Here is a 27559-nt window from a genome sequence, read left to right as displayed (position 1 = left end):
GTTCACCTGCTCATACTGACTCCCAAGAATTTGCAGTGATGGTTACGAGCCTGGATAATGTTAAAGGAAGATCAGACAAACATGGATAAGGCTATTCATTGTATCTAGACATGATGGAACTATGTCATCTTCATGTCAGAGCTAAAATGCCTCTGAATAGAAGCTGATGGGGAAAGGGAATGGAAGGATGATACTGGGTGTATATCCTTGTTTGTGGTTTTCTGGTAGGCGTCACTCTGACTACAGAGTGGTGGATGAGTCAAGCTTTTGGTCTGGTCTATCAGGGGTTCTTCTTATGTTCACAGGCACTAGAAAATCAATAGTAAGGAAATGAATAAAGTTGTTCATGTGAATTTTAATCAGCTTTTGAATTTTTTTTCCTGGAGTTGCTAATCCAGAATGAAAAATTTCTGATTTGTGATGGCTACACCTAAAATACCTTGCCATGTTTGGTGACTGTGTTTCAAATGTGAAATAGAGGTGCACAGAACAGGTGGGGCAAGATCCTGGGGTGTACTGAAGCTCGACATTTGCACTTCAGTACACTGGACATTTGCAGAATCCAGTGTAGAGGGCGGGTGGGTGGATGGATTATCTCGTCCCAGAGAAGCTGTTTCACAGACACTGAAAAAGTTTCCAGAGGGCTGGGAAATCTTCTTGAGTTGTTTTCTGGCTGCAGAGGTGAGGGCAAAAGAAGAAAGCTCTATGATATGTGGAAGACTTATGTTTGATTTGGGCCTATGAAAGCAACATCTCTCGAGGTAGACATGTATTGATTTTGGCAGTCAGTGTCAAAGTCAGACTCTGAGCAGCCTTGATTATCAAATGTAAATGGAAAGTTACTGGGGAAACCTGCAAGAGGAACATTTCTGGCAGTTCCCTGCTTGTCTTCTTACTGATATTTATTATTTATTTATTTATTTATTTAACTTATACACCGCCCACTCCACCCAAAGGTCTCTGGGTGGCTTACAACAATTAAAATACAATAAAAATACTGTAACGGTTCTATCTTTCAGGGCAGACTGGGCTGACCGATGCTTTCCTGTTAAGTTGTAGATGTTAAAATACCTCAGGTCTGTGTTAAAGAGACCTTGGCTGTTTCTCCAAAAAAGAAATCAAACACACAGAGACACCACAACTGAGAGGAGATTACAGGGGGTTTGATGCCAGATTGTTAATTTGCCTCTCAGTAGGGCTCAGAATTTGATAGTGTGCCTGTTGACACATAATAAGCTTGCCTGTTGACACATAATAAGCTCACATTTATCCTTGCTTTATCAAATGCAGTGTATTCATTTTTGTTCTGTATCAAGGATTTAATATTATATCCTTTCTGACTTTTTAGTTTTCAGTTTTGTTTACTAGCTGAAGAAACAATCTGTTCCCTGATCCAGTGGAAGGGGACAATGAAAGTCAGAAGGACTATAACTGACTCAACATAACATGTAGGAAAGGGTGTTGGTTGTATTCGTGATCACATGTCAGTCATGCAACCAGCTGTGAGACTAGTCATGTGACCAGTAGTTTGTTAATTTACTGTAACCCACCACTACAGATGGTGTGATTTCACTTACTTGGGGATAAAATACCAATAGGATTTGAAGGGAAAATAAGAGCTCTTTGATTTGCTTTTGGTTGAAAGTGAGGAATCTTATGGAGCTTTAGAATTCCTTACTGAGATATCATTGTGTTGAGACAGCATAAACTATTGAGAACAGCAAATTTATCAATCAATCTTGCCATCCCTATTTGTATATAGAAGTTTAGATATCAGCCAAAACTTGGATGTGATAAGTTTGCAATATATTGCGGGGAAATTAATGTGTATCACAGTGAATCTGAAGTGAGGACCTATACCACATTAGCATAGGAAGAAAATAAAAAAAATAGTAGGCCAGTGAGAATGCTCACTTTTTTCTTGATAATTAGAAATATAAATTTTGTTTCCTAACTGTTGAAATTAACATAGGTGACTGAGACAAAACATGGGAGGGTATGAATGATGTAGGTGGCCATAAAGATGATACCATCAATGCCCTTTCATGCTATCACAAGATTTCTGTTTAGTGTATTCTCGAAGGCTTTCATGGCCCAGATCCAATGGTTGTTGTTGGTTTTCCAGAACACGGCCAAACAGCCCAAAAAACCTACGACAACCATCGGATTCCTGTTTAGCTTGGCTAACTCTCAACATGTTTTATTTTCCCCCTTCCTCACCTTATTGGGAAGGACCACCCTGAGGACAGTGAAGAAGGCAGTGTTATTGGGAGACTTGATGGACGAGGGGCAGAAGGAACCTTCCTCGTCTGCCTTTCCTACTGCAAGGTTGTGGTGATCTTCACACTTGTAGGAGGTCGCTCATTCATTCATGAGGGCTTTACCTTCATGAATATGCAATTTTTCTAATCTTCTTTCAAAGCTACCCATGTGGGCAACCATAATTTTTTTGCATTTTGTGTTGCAAACCCCATGTTTTTTTCCACTGTGCTTAATAGTTCCAATCTTTTCTCCCTATATTTATTACCTGTCCAATGCCCTAAAGCACATCTTTGTTCTCCTCTGGCCAACATGTCAGTTCTGAACTTTCGCTCTTATTTTTGGTTGTCTGTATCTCTTACATCCCCCCACAGGGACTCTATTAAATCTGTACAGTATTTCAAGCACAGGTAGGTTTCTAAGGGCAACGGACTCAATGCTAGTTTTTTTTGGGGGGGGGAAGGAAAAAATAGGAAAAGGCAGGCAGGCTGACTACTGGCACCAATATTTCTGAATGCCTGACGAACACAGCTGACATGCACTACAAATAATAATGCAGTCACAGGGCCAGCTAAACAGTCTGATGAATCCATCTTCCTTTCCAAATACTCCCCAATGTGAGCTAAATTACTAACGCAATGTTTTTTAACCTTTAAAAACTCACAGCCTGTTTTGACAAAGATAAAAATCTCATGCTTTTTTCAAACCTCCCTCTGTCAGTAATTTTATTGGAAATTTGAAATATCACGGATTAGATTAAGAGAACAGCAGAGAGACGGGTAGGCATTGCTCTTCCCACTTTTAAGCTAGCACTGCAATTGTTTTTCCCCCCTATTTTCCAACTTTTTAAAAAAGTAATCTTTGCAAGGATGTTGACAAGTGTTTGGGTCTGAGTCCCAAGTCTGAGTCTGAATCTTTGGTGCCAATCCTGAGTCCCAAGCCACAAATCAGAGCCCCTATTAGAAACAAGCATTTTCCCCCTGAAAAAAAAAGGATGGGTGGGTGGGTGGGTTCTGAGTTGTGTATTGAATCCGAGTCATTGGGGGGAAAAGACCACACCGGAATCGAGTCACTGTATGACTCAAGTCTGACTTGACAGTGAGTCCCACGTCTTGAGTCCCCATACCTGGTAGAATGGAATATGTTTTTTTTCAAGCTATCCATGCCTGCCTTGAAACCTTGGAGCTTTTGCCCTACTGAAGTCTCTTGTTGGTTTGATTGTTTTTTTTAGGCGGCAGCCGCACCATCTGCTGAGCCAAACAAAGTTTTCCTTTGCAGTGCAGGTTTTACACACTGTTGATTTTGTGGAGTGTTTTTGTTTGTTTGAGCTATTTCTGTCCTTCATGTTAAGTCTACATACCCTTCCTTGACAGCTTATAATTTTAAAAAATATATATTTTTAAAAGCAGTCATAGATTCAGTATTACAAGGTAGAAACATAATCAGGCTCTTTCCCATGGGGGGGTGGTTGGTGTCTGTTGGTCCTGTGGTGGGGAGGGGACAGTTCATCTGGAGCAGATATGGGTGCCCTAGGTTGCATGGAGCCCCCTCCTTTTGTTTCCTGTTCCTTTCAAAGGACTGCTGGTGTCAAGGCAATAGGGAAAGGGACATTTCTTCTTAATCCATCAGCTGAACAGCCATTAATGGGTTACTGGCTGCTTCATGCCTCCTCACTTTGCAGGGCCTTGTGACTTCCCTTAAGTTGTATGTCTTTTCACGACCGTGGCCCAAGGAATTTATGGAATTGTTTGTGAAAGAGCAAATTAGCCAACTTATACATTAGAGTAGAACTGTACTGTAGAAAGCAAGGGTGGAGAGAAGATACTGTGAAGGGGAACAGAAGGCATTGTCTGGCCTTCACAGCCTCATATTTTTGAAAAGAAATTTGGTAGTGGGCTGCGATCTTTCATAATGAAGTTTGGTAGAAGTAGCCGCTGGGCAAGGGTCAAAGTGAGCAACTGGGCAGGCATGTTTTGCCAATATGTGACAACTTTAATAATACAGTTCTGTCAGCACAAATTCTGTTAAGCTATAATTTGAATACGAGTAATTTGAAGTATCTGCAGATACTTCAATTACGACTGAAACAAAAATCTTCAATTACAACTGATGACTAAAAACATGCTGTGTATATTAAATTGCATACAGGTTGTATAATATGAACTTTACACAAAAGGGAATAGGGTTGGTGTATCTAAATTATAGTAATTCCTTCCCTAATAACACAGAAAAGTAGAGGAAATGGAGATGCTTCTCTTGCAATGTGTATGCAAGAACAAAACAAAACCATCTGTATTTCCCTCTCTCTCTCCATTGGAAGTCACTTTTCCACAGTGTAATTTTCACAGAGTGTAAAGGCCTTAATAAGGCCTTTTATAGAGGAAGTGAAATTTTGCTTTTTCTCTCTCTCTGATGAAGTGCCTCTTTAATGTCTTCTGTATTATGGCCAACACAGGGTGCTTTGGTGCCCCCTTTTCTCTTATTTATGGCCTGGCAAGATGCCCAGAAGCAACCGGTGTAAGACAAAGCTAATGGAAAGACTGGAAGTAGACCTAGAGGAAACATAATCCTTGGGGAAGGACACATGCATCTCACGTGACTCCCATTCCTGCCCTTTACTGTAATGTAATTCATCCCTGAGAGGTAGTGTCCTTGGGGTTTTCACTCTATTCTCCATGAAGTCTACATAAGTGAATCACTCAGAACGTAACCCCTTTTTTTTACAATGCTGTATCCAATTAGAACCCTTCAGTTCAGAGTTATTAAGCCGATGAAAGCAAACGCTGCACGCTTTTCTGATTGGGTGGCTAGACCACTGACATCAGATATGTACTTTATTCCACTTCTGGATAAAACAATTGTCTGTCTTCATTGAGTCCTCTAAAAATGTGAGACTCCAGTTTTTGTCTTTTCAGACCACCTAAATCTAGAGTCCAAAGGGATTCTTCCTCAGCCCTCCTTTGTGCAGTGAATTCCATATGTGATCTCAAATCCAAGTTTCTGATTGCTGAGGAATCATTTGATTAGCTCAGTCAGATTTTTTTTTTGCTGTCTTCAATTTTGCATGGTGTCTTCAATTTTTTCCTATCTTCTATTCTCAAATAAACCACCTTATTTTTGTATTCTCGAAGGCTTTCATGGCTGAGATCCGATGGTTGTAGTTTTCTCAGGCTGTTTGGCCGTGTTCTGGAGGTTTTTCTTCCTAATGTTTCGCCAGTCTCTGTGGCAAGCATCTTCAGAGGAGAGGGGTTAGAACTCTGTCTGTGTTCTGGTGTAGTGTGAGGGATTATAAATAATCTTCCAGATAATGAAAACTATCTAGAAGGTCCCATATACACTGTTTCTGCTCTAGTTTGTTGCAGTATTCATCAGCAGAACAGTTAAGCCAGACAGAACTTGCATGATGAGTTGCGAAAACGTTAGAAGCAACCACACCTTAATGATTTCAGATTTCATTACATTCTCTTTCAGCTCTTATTTCGAAAGTGGGGCCTTTAATCATTCTGTCTTTGTGATATACGCCTTTTAAAATAGTGCTTGCTGCCTAATGAGCCACAGATTTTAATTTTTAAATAGGAGGGGGACTAGTAGCACAGAAGTGTTTCCTTTAGATGGAGTAAAGCTTTGAGTGTGTTTTAACTGAGTCAGTGTTCCTTCCCTCAGTGTCTGGTGCAGCAGATCTTATTCTTATTTATGTAGTTAGTTTGCGGGATCAAGCCAAAGGCTTACCTGGTTTAGCAATTTATTTCCAACAGCATCCAGTCAGAAGCCAGTGGGAAACCTTAAAGAAGGCCAATATATAGGAATGGGATTTTTAGATTTCTTAACTACAAATCCCATATTTCTCCATTCTGGGAGTTCTACCTGACAGACACCTTACAGATACCTTAATGCAGTGGTTTTTAACCTTTTTGAAAGAAACGCCCCCTTGAGCCATTGAGGAAGTTATCACCGCCCCCCTCCCCGCGGGGATGATATCTTATTTATTTATTTATTTATTTATTTATTTATTTATTTATTTATTTATTTATTTATTTATTTATTTATGACACTTAAATCCAATGACCCCTGAAAACAAAATTCAATTCTAAGAAAATGAAATGCCCCCAAAACATTTAATGATTTAGTTGCAAGCAAATTTTAAGACGCAAAAAGAAATATAAAAAGGGCATAAAAACAAATCACAATGCAGGAACTAAAAATTTCAAGACAAAAACTCTGAAACTAAATTAAGATTGGAAGAAAATATATATTCATGCACACTGTAAAAAGGCTGCAGCCATCTTAACAGGTTTGGCTTGCTCCAGGGCCCCCCTACCGCCCCCCTTCTGCTCCAGCGCCCCCACACCGCCCCTTTTCGTTCTATCGCCCCCCTGAAAAATGAAATCGCCCCCTGGGGGGCATTATTGCCCACGTTAAGAACCACTGCCTTAATGTGTCTTATCTGGGAGAAAGGCTTGAACAGGAAAGCTCTGAGGCTTAGCCAGACCTAGTTTCATCTATCTTCCTATTCCTAAAAAAAGTTCCCAGGTAGTACTGGGGCAGAAACAGGAAGCTTGGGGAGAACTAGGCCTAGCCAAGCCACAAAGCCTTCCAGTTGAAGCCTCTCTTCCAGGTGAGCAACACGAAAGTGGCTGTCTGTTAGGTTGAACACCTAGAATGGAGAACTGTGGGATTTGTAGCCTAAGAAATCAGAAAATCTCATTCCTGGCAATACAGTATTCTTTTCTTGCTGCTGTTTCTGAACTGCTGCCATTTGGAGAAATGACCCTGGATAGTACTTACTGAAAATCTCATATTCTATCAATCTGTCTAATCCCCTTTGAAAACAATTGTACAAAGTACAGCCTTTTTCTTTTCTTGTAAACATATTCCTTACTAAAAGGTATGTCCAGAGGGGACCAAGCATCTGTATTACATATCTGATATTTAACTCTTTCCCTTCGTGTCCCTTCCACATCACTCATCCGGTTGCCTCTACTGCAAATGTGGGGAACATCTTTCCTCCCAAGGGCTGAATTTAACTTCAGGTACAGTAAGTCATTGCGGGGAGGTCCATTCCAGTGGTGAGTAAAGGTCAAAACTAAAAAGGTGGGGCTGTTTTAGGCGAAATGATCTTGTTGCCAGTAAGTAAGTCTTAGCAGGGAGGTATTTCAATCTTTTCAGAATGAGAAAATCCCTGTCAATGTTCTAAATACATCCACAACCTAGAGCCTACTTTAAATTGTCTTTGGAGCTTTCCTCCACCAGAGTGACAGGGGGAAGTATGTCACGGGAAGGAAGGTATGGTTGTCTAGGGAAGCTAATGTGGTAAGAGTATGGCCCAGGAGTAGTGCATTTAGCCCCACTAAGCTGAGCTGCCTCACTCTTGTTTTCCAAAATACAAGCCAAGCCAGAGGTATCAGGTGCATACATGGTTACCTTGGGTCAGTTTTGAATTTTTTGAATTTTCATCTCTTTTTGTGACATTTCTTGCTCTCTGTAGGAACGCAGTTTGCTGTGAAATCTTGCATTGTCTTCTTCAGAGAGACAACACCCATGTCCCCCATACTAAAGCACCCCAGGGTTGATTGACCTCATAAATGTCTTTGAAGGAGTCAGGATTTAGTTTCTTGGTACTTCTTTGATTCATTTTTTTTTTACAAAGCAGCTGATCATTTGGGAACTTGTCTCTACTTGAGTCATAAATATATCCAGTTAATTGGGACAGGAGTTTATTTGCATTTCTTGGGTTGGTTTTTCCCATGTCTTTTGATTCCTTGGTACATTCTACCACCGTTCCATAGAGAAAGGAAGATCATTAGAAGGAATCTGCCCTGCTCCAGAAGTATAGGACAGAAGCCTGAGTAATCAATCCGTCCAGACTAAGAATTACTAATTTTGTGTATGGTGGCCATGAATAGCCTAATTTATATGGCCTGCAGCCTATCCTACTTTGCAGACAGACTGAGTATGAGAACCTAATGGCTAATGCCTTTTAAGTTGTCTGCCATTGCCACACCATGTGGTAGAAGTAGCAGAACAAACGGTGGTTTCCGTAGCTTGTTCAGTGGTTAGACATGGCACTTACTGTTCTCAAATTGCCTCCTGGTTTGTTGTTTTGCAATTGTTAACAGTATATCGTCGTCGTTTAGTCATTTAGTCGTGTCCGACTCTTCGTGACCCCATGGACCAGAGCACGCCAGGCCCTCCTATCTTCCACTGCCTCCTGGAGTTCTGTCAATTTCATGTTGGTTGCTTCGCAGACACTGTCCAGCCATCTCATCCTCGGTCGTTCCCTTCTCCTCTTGCCATCACACTTTCCCAACATCAAGGTCTTTTCCAAGGAGTCTTCTCTTCTCATGAGATGGCCAAAGTACTGGAGCCTCAGCTTCAGGATCTGTCCTTCCAGTGAGCACTCAGGGTTGATTTCCTTTAGAATTGATAGGTTTGTTCTCCTTGCAGTCCAGAGGATTCTCAAGAGCCTCCTCCAGCATCACAATTCAAAGGCATCAGTTCTTCGGTGGTCAGCTTTCTTTATAGTCCAGCTCTCACTTCCATACATCACTACAGGAAAAACCATAGCTTTGACTATTTGGGCTTTTGTTGGCAAGGTGATGTCTCTGCTTTTTAAGATGCTGTCAAGGTTTGTCATTGCTTTCCTCCCCAGAAGCAGGCGTCTTTTAATTTCGTGGCTGCTGTCTCCATCTGCAGTGATCATGGAGCCCAAGAAAGTAAAATCTGTCACTGCCTCCATATCTTCCCCTTCTATTTGCCAGGAGGTGATGGGACCAGTGGCCATGATCTTAGTTTTTTTGATGTTGAGTTTCAGGCCGTTTTTTGCACTCTCCTCTTTCACCCTCATTACAAGGTTCTTTAATTCCTCCTCACTTTCTGCCATCAGAGTGGTATCATCTGCATATCTGAGATTGTTGATATTTCTTCCGGCAATCTTAATTCCGGTTTGGGATTCCTCCAGTCCAGCCTTCCGCATGATGTATTCTGCATATAAGTTAAATAAGCCGGGGGACAATTATGCAGCCTTGTCGTACTCCTTTTCCAATTTTGAACCAGTCAGTTGTTCCATATCCAGTTCTAACTGTTGCTTCCTGTCCCACATAACAGTATATAAGCATTATTAAATCTAGTTTCTTTTCCCCCCATTTTTAATTAATGTAACAAAATATAATAAAATAATAAATGACAAATGAAATCACAACTGAGACATACAATGTAACCCACCACCATTGGGAACATACATTTATATGTACATATATATATTCTCATCAGTATGTTTCATTTTAATTTATATCATGTGCCCCATCTCTTTACATAAATATAATGATTCTTGTGTCTGGGCTTATAACCTTTGTGTTTTCTAAATACGTATTCTAGATAAGAGTTCCAAATCCCATTAAAACTATTTTCCTTCAATAATCCTTTCCTGACTTTCAATTCACAGATTAATTTATTATTAATAATTAGATTCAGCATCTCATTATACCATTCTTCCAACATCAATTGATTATTATTTTTCCAATTCCTTCCAAATATCAGTCTAGCTACTGTTAACGTAGTAACAATTAGTTCAAATTTTCCCTTATCTAACTGAGTTTCCAAATACAGGCATTCCTCAGTTTATGAAATTAATGCATCCTCCAGGATGTTACGTAATGTGGAAATTTCGTAAATGGAAACATGGATTGTGCTAGGAACGGGGGTAGTGCTAGGAACCTCCAGGTGCAATGCGTCCTGGGGAAACCCTTCCGTACCGGGGGGGAGGGAAAAAAACTTCATTATTTTCTATGGATTTTGGTCTGTAAACCAAAAATTACATAAACTGAGACGTTTGTAAACCGAGGTACCACTGTATGTCTAAGAATGCTAACATTGGGCAATCTTTGTCTATCTTTGCCCCTAGAATTTCTTTAATCTCATTAAATATAATCATCCATTCCTTCTCTCTTCACATTTCCACCATACATCATAGTATGTTTCCCCTTTCTTTTTTACATCTCTAACATATAGATGATATCTCTTTATTCAAGGTATTCAGTTTCATTGGTGTTGAATATCATCTCCATATTACTTTATGTTTTCCTTTACCCTAACTGACATATTTATCATTATTCTTTTTCCCCAGATCCTCTCCTTACCGTATCTCTTTCAAAACTATTGTTTTATATTCATTCTCTACTAACATCTTATATATTGCACTTATTATCACTTTTCTTTAAATATTATTGTCCATCTCTTCCCTCTTTTCAATAAATTTCTACAAATTTAGTCATTCCCCTACATTCTCCTTCTTTTTGTTTCCATTCCTTGGTCCAGTTGCCTAACTGTCTTACATTTAACCAAGCAATTCCTTCTCCTCCTAGTATCTCTTTTATTCCCTCTATATTATACATCTTTTTATTCCAATCTTTAGTTTTTATAACTTTCTGTTCTAACAAAGCCTTGCATAATTTTTTCTTCACATTATCCAGAAAACTGTATAATTCCACCCCGTATGTCAATGGGGAAATCTTTGGACTTAATATTCTCTTATACTTCTTCCAACATTGCAACGTATTACTTAAAATGGGTTATCTGTGCTTTTAATAATATCCTTTAAATTTAGTTTAAAAAACAAATTCTCCATATTTTTCTTAATCTTGAAAAGCTAATGATCACTCCATATTACCCCCTTACTGTTTACTATAATTTCTGGCATATATCTCAATTGATGAGCTATGTAATATAATTTAATATCATGTATACCCAAACCTCCATTCTTTTGAGGAAGATACCATAATTTTTTGGTTTAACCTTGCCTTTTTATTTTCATTGCAATACATATTAATCACATTCTGCAATCCTTTAAATTCCTTATCAGCTATCTTTATAGGTAACATCCAAAATACATAGTTTAATTTAGGGATTATCTTCATTTTTACTACTGCAATTCTTCCAAACCAAGATAACTTCAACCATCTAGTTTCTCTTTAAAATTCACATTCCTATTTTGGTTGTCTGTGCAGTATTGTCTGACCAAACCCCTGTTTAGTTTTTTAGTTTAGTTTAGGCATCCTTCAGTCTCGAAAGACTATGATAACGTGCTCTGTATGGAGGACTTGGAACAGCGTCTAGTGTGGTTCAGGAGGCCAATTCGAGAGTGACAATCTCTTCCACACTGAAGACAAATCCAATCTGTCCCCTGTCCAGCTCCCTGGTTTTGCTGCTTTTGTGACTTTCTCTTTGCCTCGGCCTGCTGGACAAGGGTCTCTTCAAATTGGGAGAGGCCGTGATGCATCACTTGCCTCCAGGCTGAACGCTCAGATCTCAGACCATCTGTTGAGATCTGTTCCTAAGGCCTTCAGATCCCGCTTGCAGATATCCTTGTATTGCAGCTGTAGTCTCCCTCTGGGGTGATTTCCCTGCACTAATTCTCCATACAGGAGATCCTTTGGAATCCGACCATCAGCCATTCTCACGACATGCCCAAGCCAACATAGACGTAAACCCCTGTAGTGTCTGCAATAAGTTTCCACTTCGATCATGGTTTGAACACTGGTGCACTGAGTTTTGAAGAAGCCTTGGTTTTGTCTGCTACTTGAATGAACTGAATCCATTCGAACAATAATGATCTCCTTCTACATTTGATGGACATTACCATAATGTTTTCGCTCCTGGGAGAATGTAGGTTAAAAAGGTTACATCATGTCTCTGTCCACATTTAAGATGATATCACTGTGACAAGCAGCAGCTCCATCTTTCATACTTAGTTATATCAGTGACTGGCTTCTACTTTGAATCTTGACTGGGATATTTCATCACTAAATTCTTCTGTGTTTCTAAAGTCAGATTTTAATGAAATATGCATACTCTGTGCATTAATATTTCTGTGCAATGTTAATTTCTGAATGAAAAGCAGTCATCTTGCAGTACAGCTATCTTTCTATGGAAATGCTTTTTGAATTTCTTTTTCTTTCTTATTGTCTCTTTTTGGTTTTCCTTGGCGTAATTCTCACTGGTGTAAACAGACTGATACACATTGACTTCTATATATTTTATGAGTGTCTGGCCTTTTCTGTTCTTCTGTTCTCGCATCAGGCTCCCCATATGGCTTGCTCATGCTTCTTTCTTTAACGCAGAACAAAATGCTGGGGGAGAGTGAGCGAGCTTTTATGTCACCTTCTTACGTTGGCATTCTGGCTGCTGTTCCTGCTGTTTGGCACCCAGGGCCAAAGAGAGTCCCTGTGCTGAGCCTTCCTGTCTCCTCCCCCCATGTTTTTCCTTGTTGCCCTTCCATATCTAATTACAGTGTAGTCTTTTCCTAGTTGTGTGGGGCTTTAGTTGAGGGTTTTATAGCAGCAGACCTTGCTAATGAGTGCTTATCAAAGCTGTTCTGTTTTCTAAGATCAGGTTACATGAGCTGTCAATACTTGTCTTTGGGCCATGCTAGGCTTTGTCGGCTTGATCGCTCATCCCTTTGACAAGAGCATGCTAGGCACCATGGCGAGTTCTTTTTGTTGCAGTGATGTGATGCTTGACATTTAAATCGCACACTTTTATGTATGTGTGGCATGTGAAAAGGCAGGACTGGAGGGAGCAAGGGTTTGGGGAAATGAAGAGAGCTGGCTGCCAGAGAACAGCACAGCCCTCTAACTTCTCTTCTTCAGGCCTCACTGAATTGAGTGGGAGTTGAGCAGTAGCTCAAGGAGGTCCACTCTGGTCAGCAAAACCTCACACACCCTACTTTGATGAGGTCTGAACAAAAGACATTCCAAATGTTTATGCCGCTGCCATACATAACTTAGCAACAAGAGGCCAGACAGATGACACCTAGATCTTCTGGGAAGCAGGCCTGGCCCAAGGCATTGTGCTGCCTGAGGCAGAGGAATAAATGGCACCCTGTAAGAGGGTTCAGGGTTAAGCTTAGGCAATTCATCTTCAGGCGACACAAATGATGATTCAGAGTTAACAATAAAAGAATCTTTATTAACAAAACTGGTTGCTTCTCCTTTGTTACACTCAACAGAACTTTGAACAGTCAACTGGGGAGGGGAACTCTCCCAAAACCATAACAACGACTTCTCATTATTTAAGTCTTTTAATAATAAGTTTTTTCTTTTTTCTCTTCCTCGGTTGGCTGTCTCATAAAATTGTTGCGGACTGCACACAAAGTCCCGCAACACGGGTGATGAGTCCACTTTCCCTCTCTCAACGCTTCTTTCTCTATTATCGGGTCGACATGATGTACCAACCGGGCAGGGACTTGATTCCTGGGATAAACCAGCACCGTCCATTCTTCTGGACTGAGACCAGGGATGATGGGTCTTAGTTTACTCGAAGTCGGGCTCTCTGACTCCACTTTAGCACTATCGGTTAAGGGTCTCTTTACCGGCACAGCGAAAACCTGAGCACCACTGTTAGCTCTTTCCGTCGCTGCCTCTCTGAACACTGTGATTTTCTCCGTCTCTTTGGATGATGTTCCTTCCTCGGTGGTCAGGAACACATCCACCTTTTCCCTTTTGCGGTTCTCCTCTCTCCTCTCTCTTGCCCTGGTCCTAACTAACTGCCTTAACTGTCGCTCTTCCTCACAGAATCTTCCGTCTCGAGCCCTCACTCCTTCTGGCGCGCGACCTCCTTCTTTCTCCTCTGATGGTGCTCCTGTCTCTGCTATCTTCTGCGTCTGCCTATCTATGCTAGCCCTTTGAGGGGACGGCACACTCTTTGATGTTTCCTCAATCTCTTCCTCACACCCCCCCCCCACATTTATCCATGGGCCAAATGTGTTTTTTTGGCACATGAGTCAGACAGTCCCACTACCACCTTCTTTCCATGCTGTAAAAATACAAGAATAACACACTAAGTGCATTTGTTCCCCTTTTATGGTTGTTATAATCTGCTGCCTGAGGTGACCACTTCACTCTGCCTGTTGACAGGACTGCAGCATCAGGCAATAAAATTGTCAAGAGATTAGGGTTGGCGCAAGAGGCAAAGTACTTTCACCTGGTGGATTCATGGTGACTCCCTGGAAACACTGCTTAGTCAGGTTGAGACTAAGGGTGCCAGGCAGAAAAATTCCCGCAACCATCAGCACATTTGGCTTTTCTGGACTTCACCCACAACAGGACAATCAGGGTTGTGATTATTGTGGGTCTCCCTGACCAAGTGGACCTTGACAAAAATGTCTCAGACCACCCTGTTTATAGGATGGGAGGTTGCTTTGGTATAGACCTGGGCAGCCTGCAGCCAATTACTGCACATATATATCCTTTAATTTGATGAAACAGCGACATCTACGTTGGCTTGGGCACGTTGTGAGAATGGCTGATGGTCGGATTCCAAAGGATCTCCTGTATGGAGAATTAGTGCAGGGAAAGCGCCCCAAGAAGGAGAGCACAGCTGCGATACAAGGATATCTTCAAGTGGGATCTGAAGACCTTAGGAATTGACCTCCACAGATGGGAAACCTTGACATCTGAGCGTTCAGCCTGGAGGCAGCCGGTGCATCATGGCCTCTCCCAATTTGAAGAGACCCTTGTCCAGCAGGCCAAGGCAAAGAAGAAGTCACAAAAGCAGCAAAAGCAGGGAGCTGGACAGGGGACCGATTGTATTTGTCTTCAGTGTGGAAGAGATTGTCACTCTCGAATTGGCCTTCTCAGCCACACTAGATGCTGTTCCAAGTCCTCCATACAGGGCACGATACCATAGTCTCTCGAGACTGAAGGATGCCTACTACGAATGACAATTTGAAAGAAAAGAAAAATTAGTTGATACACTTCTAATGTGGAAGTGAAACTGCCAGGCATTATATGGGGATGGTCAGACAGATTTAAGCAATGGTATTGACTTGGTAAGGTAAAGGTAAAGGTTCCCTGTGACGGACAGGTCAGGAACCACTCCTGTCCATCACAATGGAACCCTGATTCAAGAGCCAATGGCTGTACAGAAAAGGCGGGACTAGGGATATATAAGAGAAGGGATGACAGTTAAAGAGCAGTTAGTTTTGGAGTTAGAGTCTGAGTTTGAAGCAGTTAGGGAAGAAGTAGGGGTGAGTTAGGGACTGGTGTTAGAGAAAAGCAGTTTAGGCAGTTAGGACCAGCCTTGTGTTAGTGAAGAGTAATAGAGAGATAGGGAATGAGAAAAGAAATGAATAAATACCTTGATTGAAATGATTATAACTAAACAAATATAAATGTTACCAAAGCACAATCTACTGAATGAATAAAATGAGACCATCCATGATTTACTTTACATGATTTATTTGTGAACAGTTTAATAAACATTGTTTAATTGAATCACACTGACTGAAGTACGTACAGTGGTGCCTCGCACAGCGAGGTTAATCCGTTCCGGATTAACCCTCGCTGTGTGAAACATCGCTCAACGGAAAGTAAAAAGCCATTGGAACACATTAAACATGGTTTAATGCGTTCCAATTCGGCTGAATACCCACTGTTGTGCGATGTTCCGGGATGGCCGGCAGCCATTTTTGCGCCCTCCCCTCGCTGAACGAGGGCGCGAAAACCCTACGATCAGCTGTCCGGCGGGTCCAAAATGGCCGCCGGAACAGCCGAAATGGCCGGGCGCAGCGTTTTCATGCCCTTGGTAAGCGAGGGGAGAGTGCGAAAATGCTGCGCGCGGCCATTTCGGCTGTTCCGGCAGCATTTTCGCGCCCTCCCCTTGCTTACCAAGGGCACGAAAACGCTGCGCCCAGCCCTTTCGGCTGTTCCGGCGGCCATTTTGAAGCTGCGGAACAGCTGATCGGCGGGTCGCAAAGCGAAGGTCGGTAAGCAAACCGCTTACCAACCTTCGCTCTGTGAATTTTCCCCTATCTAGGTGCCGTTTTGCGATCGCAAACGCGATCGCAAAAACAGCATCGTTGCGCGGATTCGTCGCTCTACGGAGCGACCGTTGCGCGAGGCACCACTGTATTTGATAGAGTGAGGAGAAATCCTCTGGTGGCAGCGGAAAGGGTTGAAGTATAAATGCCACACCTGAAAGTGAACCTGGTTGTGTGGAAGAACACAGGGGAATTAAGGGTGTGTGACATTCCCCTTGACATTTAGTCCAGTCGTGTCCGACTCTAGGGCACAGTGCTCATCCCTGTTTCCAAGCCATAGAGCCAGCATTTGTCTGAAGACAGTTTCCATGGTCACATGGCCAGCGCGACTAGACACGGAACGCCGTTACCTTCCCACTGAGGTGGTACCTATTTATCTACTCACATTTTTACATGCTTTCGAACTGCTAGGTTGGCAGGAGCTAGGACAAGCGAAGGGAGCTCACTCTGTTGCATGGATTCGATCTTACAACAGCTGGTCTTCTGACCTTGCAGCACAGAGGCTTCTGCGGTTTAAGCCGCAGCACCACTATGTCCCCTGGTATTGACTTGACCTCCCAGAAATAAAAGGCTAAATCTGCAAAGGACTTTGCTGCAACCTGATCGGGTGTAATTTTTATTAGGATGAACACCCTTCCAGAATCTTTGGGTTATAAATGTAGTATACAAAATTTCAAAATGTGTGATTTTGAAAATCGTCTTATGGTTTGTAAAGTTACTATATGGTTCATTCAGTCTGGAATACTTGTTGACGATGCCAACTTTCAGCATGTATAAACTGCTTATTAAGCAGTCTGTAAGGTAATATATATTATAAATAAAAGCAGTACATATTTATAAAGGAAAAGACAAGGCTTATAAGACCAGATTAGGTACTCAGAGGCAGCCACTGCCCTCAAGCAGCAGATTTTGCAGTACCAGTATATTTTTGCCATCTATCCATTGCATAGATCAACATGAATTTTAATGTATGCTCATCTCCAAATCATTGCCCATCTCTATTTCCTCGGTTGTGGCACTGGCGTGAGAGGTTGGACTGGAAGCTTCTTTGAAGTGGCATATTTTCTCTCCACTTGTAGTCTGCAAGGAGCTGTCCATGAAGTGCTCATGATGTTGATGGTGAAGATGAGGCTTGCCAGGTCTCAGAGAATGAGCTGCTGTGCCAGGAAATGGCTGGGCTCCCCTGAATCTCCAGGCCAGGCAAACAAATGTGAGGAGCAGTGGTGGAAGGGAAGGAGCGAGTCTTGTTTATTGTTATGGGGAGGCCATAGTGTTTGGGTACCCAGCTCCAACCTTCTCCGAATGGCACCAGGGCTCACTGGCTTCCTGTGTCTGTCCAACACAACACATAATATACTTGCTTAGAAGCTCAGACAGGGAACCCACAATGCCTAGCTCAGTCCCTCACACATGCATGGAGAAATATTGTTTCCAATTCCTGTGACATCACAAGGCCCCACACCATGACTTCACAAAGACCCACCCCAGGCATTGGGTCCCAGATATAATGAGGGGATGGGGAAGATAATCCTGTGACAGCCCCTGACAAACAAGACAACACTTCAAAACCATTCTGGAAAATTCCTTTATTGGTTTTGGAAAAGAGGCTAAACGGGTATCCTCAGCAGAGACAACAGCCTGGTTCAGCTCCAGAAGGACGCCTGCCTTCTGGTCCCTCGCATCCCCCTGGGGAAGAGGATGCTTTGGGCCCTACGAGAGAGAAAAAACAACAACTAAGGGGCGAGCGCGTCCACTGCTGTCAACCGGCTTCAACCCAGGCGTATCCACCAACCAATGTTCTGGCAACTTCAATCCGAAGTTCCGCCTGCCAACATCCACTGGCTTCCACCAGGAATATCCACCCGTTCATCTCTTCCACTCCGCTTCTAAAGCTAGCCTCCACCAGCTCCCGAATGCTTGGGTCACACACACGCCCTGGTGACATCCCCACGGAACAACAGCCAGCCCATTCACACACACACACACACCAGCCACCCCCCTGACACACACACCTTCACTCCACCAGCCATTCACACATGCCCGGGCTTCCATCCACTGATATCCACCAAGCTTCCGCCAGCTGGTTTCAGGAGGCTAACGTCCCCCGCCTTCATCCGCCAACCTCTGCCGGCCTCTGCCTTGCGGCCTCAGCCAGCTTCCGTGGGGAGATTCCACCAGCTTCTGTCTGCCAACGTCCACCGAATTCCCCCCGGTCCATCATCGCCATCAGCCAGCTTCAAGCCACAGATCTCTGCCAGCCTCGAGCTGTTAACTTGCAGGCCCACTTAGCAAGTTCATCTGCTTTCACGAAAGAACTTTCCTTGGGCAGAAGGGCTGGGTCCCCTGCAGCCGCTACCGCTCTCTCTGCCAGACTGCCCTCTGGCCACTGCCCTCCCTTCTGGCCTCCTTCCCTGCCCAGCAAGCTCCTTTTATCTGCCAGCAGAGAGGTGGGGCTCTGTGAGGTCACAAAGACCCAGGAGAGTGGGGTTGGGTTCCCAAGGCAGCAGCAGTAGCACCCTCGGGATTGGCTGAGTCCTGAAGATGATGTCAACAGTCTCTCTGATCATGTGATTCACCCACAAAAGCTTGCATTGTGCATGATTTTTTAAATTTGTGGCCTATAAATGTATCCCCTGTCACTAATCCCTCTGATTGTTAAATCTCCCCATATTGGCCTTCTGACAGGATTCTAGGCTGGTGCTCCAAAAAGTTATCCTCCAGCATTTGCACCAAAAGGAATTTTCCTAAGCCCTGACCTGGGGGGGGGCGGGGAGAGAGGAGAGAAATGAAAGTAATACATGAATAAGGATGGGCACAGTCACACAATAAAACATTTGACCCCTTTTTTGCCTCTTTTTGGACATTTTTTTCTTCCTTTGCCATGAAAAAGATATTATAAGGAGCCCATTATGAAAACAACCTAAGTGTTTGAAACACATACAAGTATTTTAACCAGTAAATATTTATTTATTAATACTGCCCATGGGGGGGGGGGAAACAAGCATTTAACCCTTGCAGTGCAGGAGCAGTTGTTTTTTTCTAAACTAAAACCTCAGCATTCAGGTTTTAATTGCAGTATTGGCACTTTGAGATAAATAAGTTGATTTTGTGTTGCAGTTCAGGCACTCAGGCTCAAAAAGGTTCACCATCACTGGACCAGAACCTCAAGCCATACTTCAGATCTATTTTCTTCACCACATGACCTGCTATCTGTATTCATGAATGCCATTTTTAAAGAGCTTTCCTGGTCAGTTCACTGACTGAACATTTGCTTGGAGTTTTAATTTAAATTGGTACCATGCAGGCAGTCATGATGGTGAGAACAGATGCTGCTGCTTTTGGTGGTGTTTCACGCTGTTTACTTAAGACAACATGTGGGTAGACTGCTGTCTGTTCAGAGAACAAACTTGTAGCTGTGCCTGGTGCCTCACAAGACAAAGTCATGTATCTCTGTATTTGTTAACTAAAATGGAAACTTTTCAACAGAAACATGGGTGCATCTGTCCCACAGGATATTAAAAGGTGACTGAAATAGAGTCAGAGATGAGCACACTAAAAAACAGTGGTTCATGATGGTTCATAGTTAGCTACGAACCACAAACCAACCAAAAAACCAAACTGGTTCGTGGTTTGGTTTTTGGTTTGTGTCCAGTGGAGAGAGCTACTTGCTCCTGTCATGCCTCCACTGCTGTCACGCTCCTGCCGTTCCTGCCTTTATTTAGGTGGTTAGACTGGTGGCAGGAGCATCATATAGAAGCCATATGGCATCAATTTTAAAGGAACTCCACTGGCTCCCTTTCTGTTTCCAATTGAAGTTGTTGTCAATGACTTTCAAAACCCTAAATGGTTAGGGGTGTTTGATGAAGTACCTCTTCCCATGTATACTTGCCCAGTCATTAAGAACTGCTTGAGGGGGGACAGGAACAAGTGATCAGGGAGCACTTATAAGACTGATACATTTATTACAGGATACATGTTTACAGATTATAGACCACTGTGTCTAGCAAGAGGGAGGGGGAGAAAACAACAACCAGGCTTTCCTACACTTATTTTTAAAGCTGTTACAATTTGAGCTTCATAGGTACAGCGGTGCCTCGCAAGACAAATGCCTCACAGGAAAAAAAAACCTCACAAGACAAATGGCAATGGGGCTGATGACTCGCAAGACAAATGTTCCTATGGCCGTGCTTTGCAAGAAGAATGTTTTCCGGTTTCTGTTCCTGCCTCATATTTGCTGATTTTTAAATGTTTTTCTATGATGTTTAAAAAGTTAAAGTTTTTAATTGAAATTTTTGAAATCATCTGCACAATATGTATGGCTTTAAAGAGCACTTAATAAATCCTTTGTAAACCAAATTTGACTTTGTTCTGACTTTTTTTGCCCATAGGAACGCATTAATTAAATTTCATTGCATTCCTATGGGAAAACGCATTTCACAAGATGAATTTTTCGCAAGACAACAGTAACCGTGGAACAAATTAAGTTCGTCTTGCAAGGCACCACTGTACAGACTGTACTGCTGCCTCATGGGAAGCAATTAATAATTGGCTCCTCCTTCTAATGATGCTGCCATTTTTCTCAGGCTATGCTCTCTCAATTTGTGTATGTGTGTGTGTGTTCATGTGTGCGTGATTCCAGTTAGCGGATATGTTCATTCTCCTCAGCAATAAAATAGATTCCATAATTCTGAAGTCTTATCTTAGAGCAGCGGTCCCCAGCCTTTTTGGGACTGTGGACCGGCTGAGCCTCTGAGGAAGGTGGGCCCCCTCGTGGGTGCGTGGGTGCTCTCAGGCGCATGTGCGAAGCAGTGGGAGAGCGCCTACCCACCAGTGCTGGTATGAGCGCTCCCCCACCCCTTTGTGCATGCACAGGGGGGCCTGCCCACCCACCCACCCCTTCGCACAGGCACTGGCACGCGCAGGCACTGGCACACGCATATGTGCGCAAAGCAGCTGTGGGGAGGGGAGTGTGTGCGGGGGGGCAGGAGGTCTGTCTTCGTGGCCCAGTACAGCTCAGTCCACGGACCGGCACCAGGCCGCAAACCAGGGGTTGACTACCTCTGTCTTAGAGTACATGCAGGAAGGGTCTGGCCTGTTTCTCTTTTCTCAGAGTTTTACCAAAGGAAGAACTAGTATCAGATCCTCCTGAATCTTAATCTGATGGTTTCCTTGGATGAAGTGAAAAAAGGAGCTTGTCTTCATGAGTCTTCCAGACGTCCTGTAGGGAAGACAGGATTGTGTGTGTGTGTGTGGTGGTTTTTTTAACATCACAAGATCCATGAAAAATTCTTTCTTCAGACTATACAGTACCTCCAAAAATCCCTTCCGTCCCCAGCTAGTATTGCCCGCTTTCCCAGGCTCTGGGGTTTGGGGCCAGGTATCTGCATGAGAAGAGTTAAGTAGAATGAGGTTTTTGCTTTCCTGGCTTCTTCTTTCCTTGCCTTTAGAACAGAAAAATGGAAATCTGTAAGAACCAACTGGGAAAAGAGATTTTGTTCAGTCATCACTTTGTTCTTCCTCCTTGTGTGAATGAAAATATACTAATTGGGCAATCTGCTTTGATGCAAAAACACTCTGTAGTGCAGAACCATTTCTGGCTCTGATTTGGCATGTGGAGGAGGTAGTCTAATGATCCAAAACAGCAGCTGTCAAACATTTATTTGAGGTAGGAAAACATTTCTAAAAGCTTGATAGACCTGCAAGCTCAGTCATTTTTAACCCATCTTCCCTCAGAAAAAAACACGAAGTGCCTCTCTCCTTCCCTCAGTCCAGGTGACGGATAATTATTTGGATTTTAGAACCATTCACCCTAGCCCCATGTGTCTCAGCTCCCCTCAGATTTTCAGATTTATGGGATGACATTAGGGTTTCTATGCACCACCTGTCAGTCCTGACCCTAAGGAAAGGGAGGCCACACAAGATTGAATTTCCTGTATAATGATTTTGACCTTTTGCAAAATGTTTTAAATTGGTTTTTTAAAAATATGGTCAAGGAATATACAGTGGACCCTCGACTTACAGACGGCTCGACTTACAGACTTTTCGAATTACAGACTTCTCTGGCCGCAAAATTTAGGTTCGACTTGCAGCCGGAGAATCGACTTACAGACCAGAAAAAAACCAAAATAGAACAAAAACGACCGGTTACGGGATTAATAGGTTTCAATGCATTGTAGGTCAATGGAGACTCGACCTACAGACTTTTCGACCTGCAGCCCCCGTTCCAATACAGATTAATTCCGTAAGTAGAGGGTCCACTGTAGTTTGGTTTATGAATCTTTTCCTATTGAACATAGTAAAATGTGCACTTCAAAATGTTAATTATGGCAAACCTGTGCTTCTGTATATGTATAATAGAGGGCTTTGATTTAGGGAAGCAGGATTGGTTCTGGCTTTGTACTGAGCATAGGTTTAGTGGTAGATGTAGGTCTAATGGGTAAGGAAAGCCTTTATGTTAGCAAAAGGAGATGTGCCCAGCTAGTCTGGAGGCTCGTGATGACAACTAGTAGTTAACCTCTTGTTAAACAAAGTACATTAGTTTTTGCATTTATAATTATCTCTTCATCCATCATCTGTTCTTCCCATCTTCTGTCTGTCTAAACAAGCTCAGTTTTTGCAAACTCAGAAGCCCTTCAACATTTTTATTAATGACTTGGATGAGGGAGTGCCAGGAATACATCAGATATGCAGATGACACAAAATTGGGTGGAATAACTAAAACCTTGGAAGACGGGAACAAAATTCAAAAAGATCTTGATAGGCTTGAGTGCTTGACTAAAAACTGTGGAATGAAATTTAATAGGGATGAATGCAAAGTTCTACACCAAAGGGAAAAACAAACACACAATTAAAAGGTGGGGAATATTTGGCTCAGTAGTACTGCATGCGAGAAGGACCTTGAAAGTGTTACAGAACACAAGCTGAATACGATGTGGCTGCAATGGTATTTTAGGCTGCATTAACAGAAGTATAGTCTCCAAGTCCCATCCACCTCTATTCAGGACTGGTTAGGCCTCATCTAGTACTGTGTCCAGTTTTGGACTGCACTTTGCCAACAAACTGGAACAAGTTCTGATGAGGGCAGCAAAGATGATCAGGGAGCTGGAAACCGAGCCCTATGAGGAAAGACTGAAAGAACTGGACATGTTTAGCTTTGGGAAAAGAACACTGAAGGGAATTATGATAGCACTTTTCAAATACTTGAAAAGTAGTTATAAAGAGAATAGGCCCCTTCCAATTCAATTATTCTATAGTCGAATGACTGTAAAGATACAAATGACCTTGGAAAAATGGGACCTTTGTATCATTATTGATTGATTGATTGATTGATTGATTGATTGATTGATTGATTGATTGATTGATTGATTTGATTTGATTTGATTTGATTTGATTTGATTTGATTTGATTTGTACCCCGCCTATCTGGTCCTTATCTGAGTCATGATAAGGACTCGAATTCTTTGATAGTTGACATAAAATATGAGAGCTTGTGAACCATTGGTGTAGAAGACAGAATGACAAGAGGTAGGATATGTTATGTTTGTTGATCGAACAGCACCATTTGTTCTCTATGTTACATGCCTTGTGGCATTAAGAGGAATGTAAATGGGATGATAAATCTAAAGCTGAATCATACTATGACTATGATGAAGAACTGCTTATATACAACCACTGAATGTACTATAACGGGGGGCTACCTTTCAGCCTTCATATTATTAAATCTGAGGTAGTAGGAAATGTGAGGATTTTGTTTAATCCAAAGTGGGAGCCAGTTAGATAATTAATGTATTTCCAAAATGAAACATATGGGTTGTCTCTGGAAAGAAGCTAAATATGCATGATCCAGCTAAAATTAGACATTTTCTCATCTGTTTGGTCTTAGTGGGGAAAGCTGGGAACATTCTTTTGTCCCTGAAGTCTAAATAAGAGCTAAAATAAATGAAATTGTATATCACTGCTTTAATAAAGTACAGTGTTAGTCATCTCCTTTTGCAGAATCCACCAATTAGTTTCTCAGACTGATGGGATATTCTGTTTGTATTAAATTTTTTGTACAATTTATTACGAGCTGTCAATCAAAATGAAGTCTCTATTATTTTTCAAAACACTGAACTTGCCTACCGTTGTTTCTCTCCATCCTGGCATGGATGCTTGGTTATTGAGATTGGGGAGGGGGGGAGAGATAGCAAATAGCCCCTAGGAAGCTCCCTTCTTCCACTAAAATGGAAATAGTTGTGAGGTTTCAGGAACACTATCGCAAACCGATTCTATGGCAGTTGGGAGGCAGAGGCAGGAGGGGACGATTTCAGGGTGAAGAAGTTGCTACTTCTTAAATCCTGCTGAGATTGTGCCTGCCAGGATGGAAAATGTGTGTGCTGGTTTTGTCGTTTGTCATTGCTCTAAAACAGAGGTCCCCAACCTTGTGTCTCCAGGTGGTCTTGGACTACAACTTCCAGAAATCTTGGTCCAGCACAGCTAGTAGTGAAGGCTTTTGGGAATTTTAGTCCAAGAACATCTGGGGACCCAAGATTAAGGGCCACTGTTCAAAAATGAACCCCTACAGCTCCAGTGCCGACAAAGTTTTCCCTCTTGTTGTGGAAGGTGCAGGAGGAATGGAAGGGCTTTGGATTGTACAGATCCAAGGCCTCGCATGAAGTGTCTCCTTTCCAACTTCTTCTGCTCTTGGAACAGGACAGTAGAGGAGTAACAACCTCAGAGGGTTTGCTCTGCCATCTCAGAAAGGAGGTCTCCATTCTACCCGTGGGCCTTCCCCCTCTGCTGCTGCTGGTGGGGTGGTGTGAGAGGGAATCTCAGTGGCCCCTAGACTGCTCACTCATGGAGCTTAGAATTGTTGCCTTCATGTACTGCTTTTTAATATGTCAGAGGGTGGCTTTATGCAACCTCATACTACAGCAAGACACAAATGAATTTGTTCATTCACAATAAAGGAACAAAAATTAGTGCTGTGTTTTGCAGAACTCATTTTCCTTAATTTGCCATAAAATTAACTCTGGAATGGCTTCATGTTCAGCAGATTTTTAGCCATGCTCTCAGTATAGGAGGAAGAAAGAAGTTAAAGAGCGGAGGTTTTATGAAAAGAGGGCTGCTGCTGAGAGTACAGAATCATGAGTCGTTAACAGAGAGAGGGAGGGGAAATAATTTGATTTGTACTGAATTGCTTTTTCCTACTAAAACCCATTGTCTTCACATTTATATATTGACAGAGGCTGGAGATGGCTGGACCGCGATTTGTTTCCAACAAAACATCTCAGCATGCTTTATTATCTAATTCTGATTACACTTGGGAGTATGAATATTATGAATATGGGCCAGTTTCATTTGAAGACCTCAAGGCTCATAAGTGTAAGTCTTACTCGGACATTCGGATTTTTTAAAAAACAGGCTTCTCCTCATGATCTTAACACTCGAGCAGGCTCATAAAGGGAGGTGTGGTCCTGGAGATAGCTTGGGTCCAAACTGTTTAGGGCTTTATAGGTTGGAACAAACACTTTGAATTCTGCCTGGAAACAGATCAGCCGGCAGTGGGGGAGGGGAGGCGCAGTGTGATCCTTGCGTCCAGCCCTAGTTAGCAATCTGGCTGCTGCATTCTTCCAAACTGTGCCAAAGTGAAATCTTCCGAACTGTTCTTCATATACAGACCTGGGTATGAAAGGGGGGGGAGCGATCCCAAGATTTGCACCTTGTTCTCATCACTGCAAACGATGATGCAAATCAGCTCTTTCAGTTTCATGACAATACTTCTACTCAAACAGACTTAATTTGTTTTGATAATCAGAACTGTTTTTTTTCTGAATGTGCACTCAAAACTTTCATAATAAGACTGTGGTGCACTTGATAAAAAGATAATCATATTTCCAAATGGAATGGGTTCTTGGAAGACGTATGTAAAATTTCAAGTGGAAGGGAATGTAATGAAACTGCAATTAGATTTTACAGGCTGATTTATTGCACCATGCTGTCATGATTCATTTTATTGTTCGAAAATTACATAACGAATAAAAAATTATTATACTTTTCTTTTGGGCACTTGATGATGACTTGAGTCGTGTCCCTCACTGATGCATATTTTAACCACTGGAATGCTGGAAGAGAAAGGGCGGAGTGTATGGGCCAGAAATTCCATGTCACACAGTTACTACGGGAATGTTTGTGTAAAAACAAGTGGGAATTGTTTTTGTTTGGCCCTATTACTCTGATTAGAACATTAACACATTTTTAGTATTATCTGGAAAAAAGCATAGGTCTCTGTTTTGCATGACAAACAAGACCTTGTAATGCCAAACAGGAGGCTGAATGTCTTTTCTATCAAGGAGACCAGAGCTTGGAAGAATAACATTCCACAGGTTAGGAAACAGATGAGTTGTCCATGTCTGCTCCAACAGGGCTGGTCTTTTGTGAAGGGGTGGAGAGAGAGGGAGGGAGGAAGGCGGAGTTTGATTACCAGTCCTGCGTCCAGACAGAAACTGAGCCTAGCAGTTACATTTGGCATAATGCAGACAGATCGATGCTAAACACAAAGCTTATGTAGCAGTTATATATAGAAACACATTTCTGCAGAAAGTAGAACATGGATTGCGATGGCTAAATACTAAATACAAACACTGGCTCCAGTTGGACCGCAGGGATAGATCTGAGTATATGCAGGGGATGAAACAAGATCTGTTTTTTCTTGCAGTTCAGAATGGTTTTCCCTACCCCCCCACTTTTTGTATTAATGAAAGTTTCTTTTCCCACCTGCAGAAAACTGACCTCCTGCCTTCTCTTACAGATTCCATTGTGATTGGTTTTTGGGTTGGCCTTGCTGTCTTTGTCATTTTTATGTTTTTTGTTCTCACCTTGTTGACAAAGACTGGAGCACCACACCAAGAGTAAGTAACACCAATGCATGATAAATGTAGCAGAGCTCATTGTCACAGGGAGAAGGGCCATCTCTCATGGGTTGGCGGGCACAGAGTCCCGAGTTCAGCTGAACTGATCTTTTCAGGAAAATGCTAAACTCTTGAAGCCCTGGAGGGTTGCTTCAGGTTTGTTGCTGGTAATACTGAGCTTGACCAACCAGTGATCTACCTGGATAGAAGGCACCTTCTCATGTTCTTCTTAAAGTCAGTAGGATTTACTCTAGATTGTGCTTATAGGACCATAGCCTCAAAATGCAAGCTTGCATTAGCTTGGTATAAATCCAACTGACTGCAATATGATCCTTTTCTGAGTAGATATGCTAGATTGTACAGTGAAGCAGAGGTCCAGATGATGATCTACCAATACCACAAACTCTGGTTGCTGACTGAAATCTAAATGTTATATAATCAAGGCATCTACTTTGCTCTACAGCAGAATGTTAAGGCTGGCATTACTGACTAATTGAAAAGTTACACTGATTGCTGGAGGGAATCCTTGAGCTCCCCCTTTTAAAAGTGGTAGTATGTCTGAACTAGACGAGGGATTGATCGTGACTTCGTTCCTTCCA

At 42.4% G+C, this 27559-nt stretch overlaps 1 protein-coding gene across 2 annotated transcripts in view; it reads left to right on the top strand.

Moving 5' to 3' along the window:
* Positions 1 to 27559, top strand: part of MRAP2 (melanocortin 2 receptor accessory protein 2) — a 39774-nt gene that overhangs the window by 10452 nt on the left and 1763 nt on the right. For both annotated transcript variants that reach the window (XM_072999104.2, XM_020795377.3), the window contains exons 2-3: positions 25296 to 25434; positions 26861 to 26960. In XM_072999104.2, coding sequence (XP_072855205.1) covers positions 25305 to 25434; positions 26861 to 26960 — 230 coding nt within the window. In that variant the 5' untranslated portion in view covers positions 25296 to 25304. The remainder of the gene's footprint in view (positions 1 to 25295; positions 25435 to 26860; positions 26961 to 27559) is intronic.

The sequence above is a fragment of the Pogona vitticeps genome, chromosome 1 (assembly GCF_051106095.1).
Source record: "Pogona vitticeps strain Pit_001003342236 chromosome 1, PviZW2.1, whole genome shotgun sequence".
In the NCBI taxonomy this organism is placed as follows: Eukaryota; Metazoa; Chordata; class Lepidosauria; order Squamata; family Agamidae; genus Pogona; species Pogona vitticeps.
The sequence above is the reverse complement of the archived record's forward strand: the minus strand, read 5'-3'. Positions and strand labels throughout refer to the sequence as shown.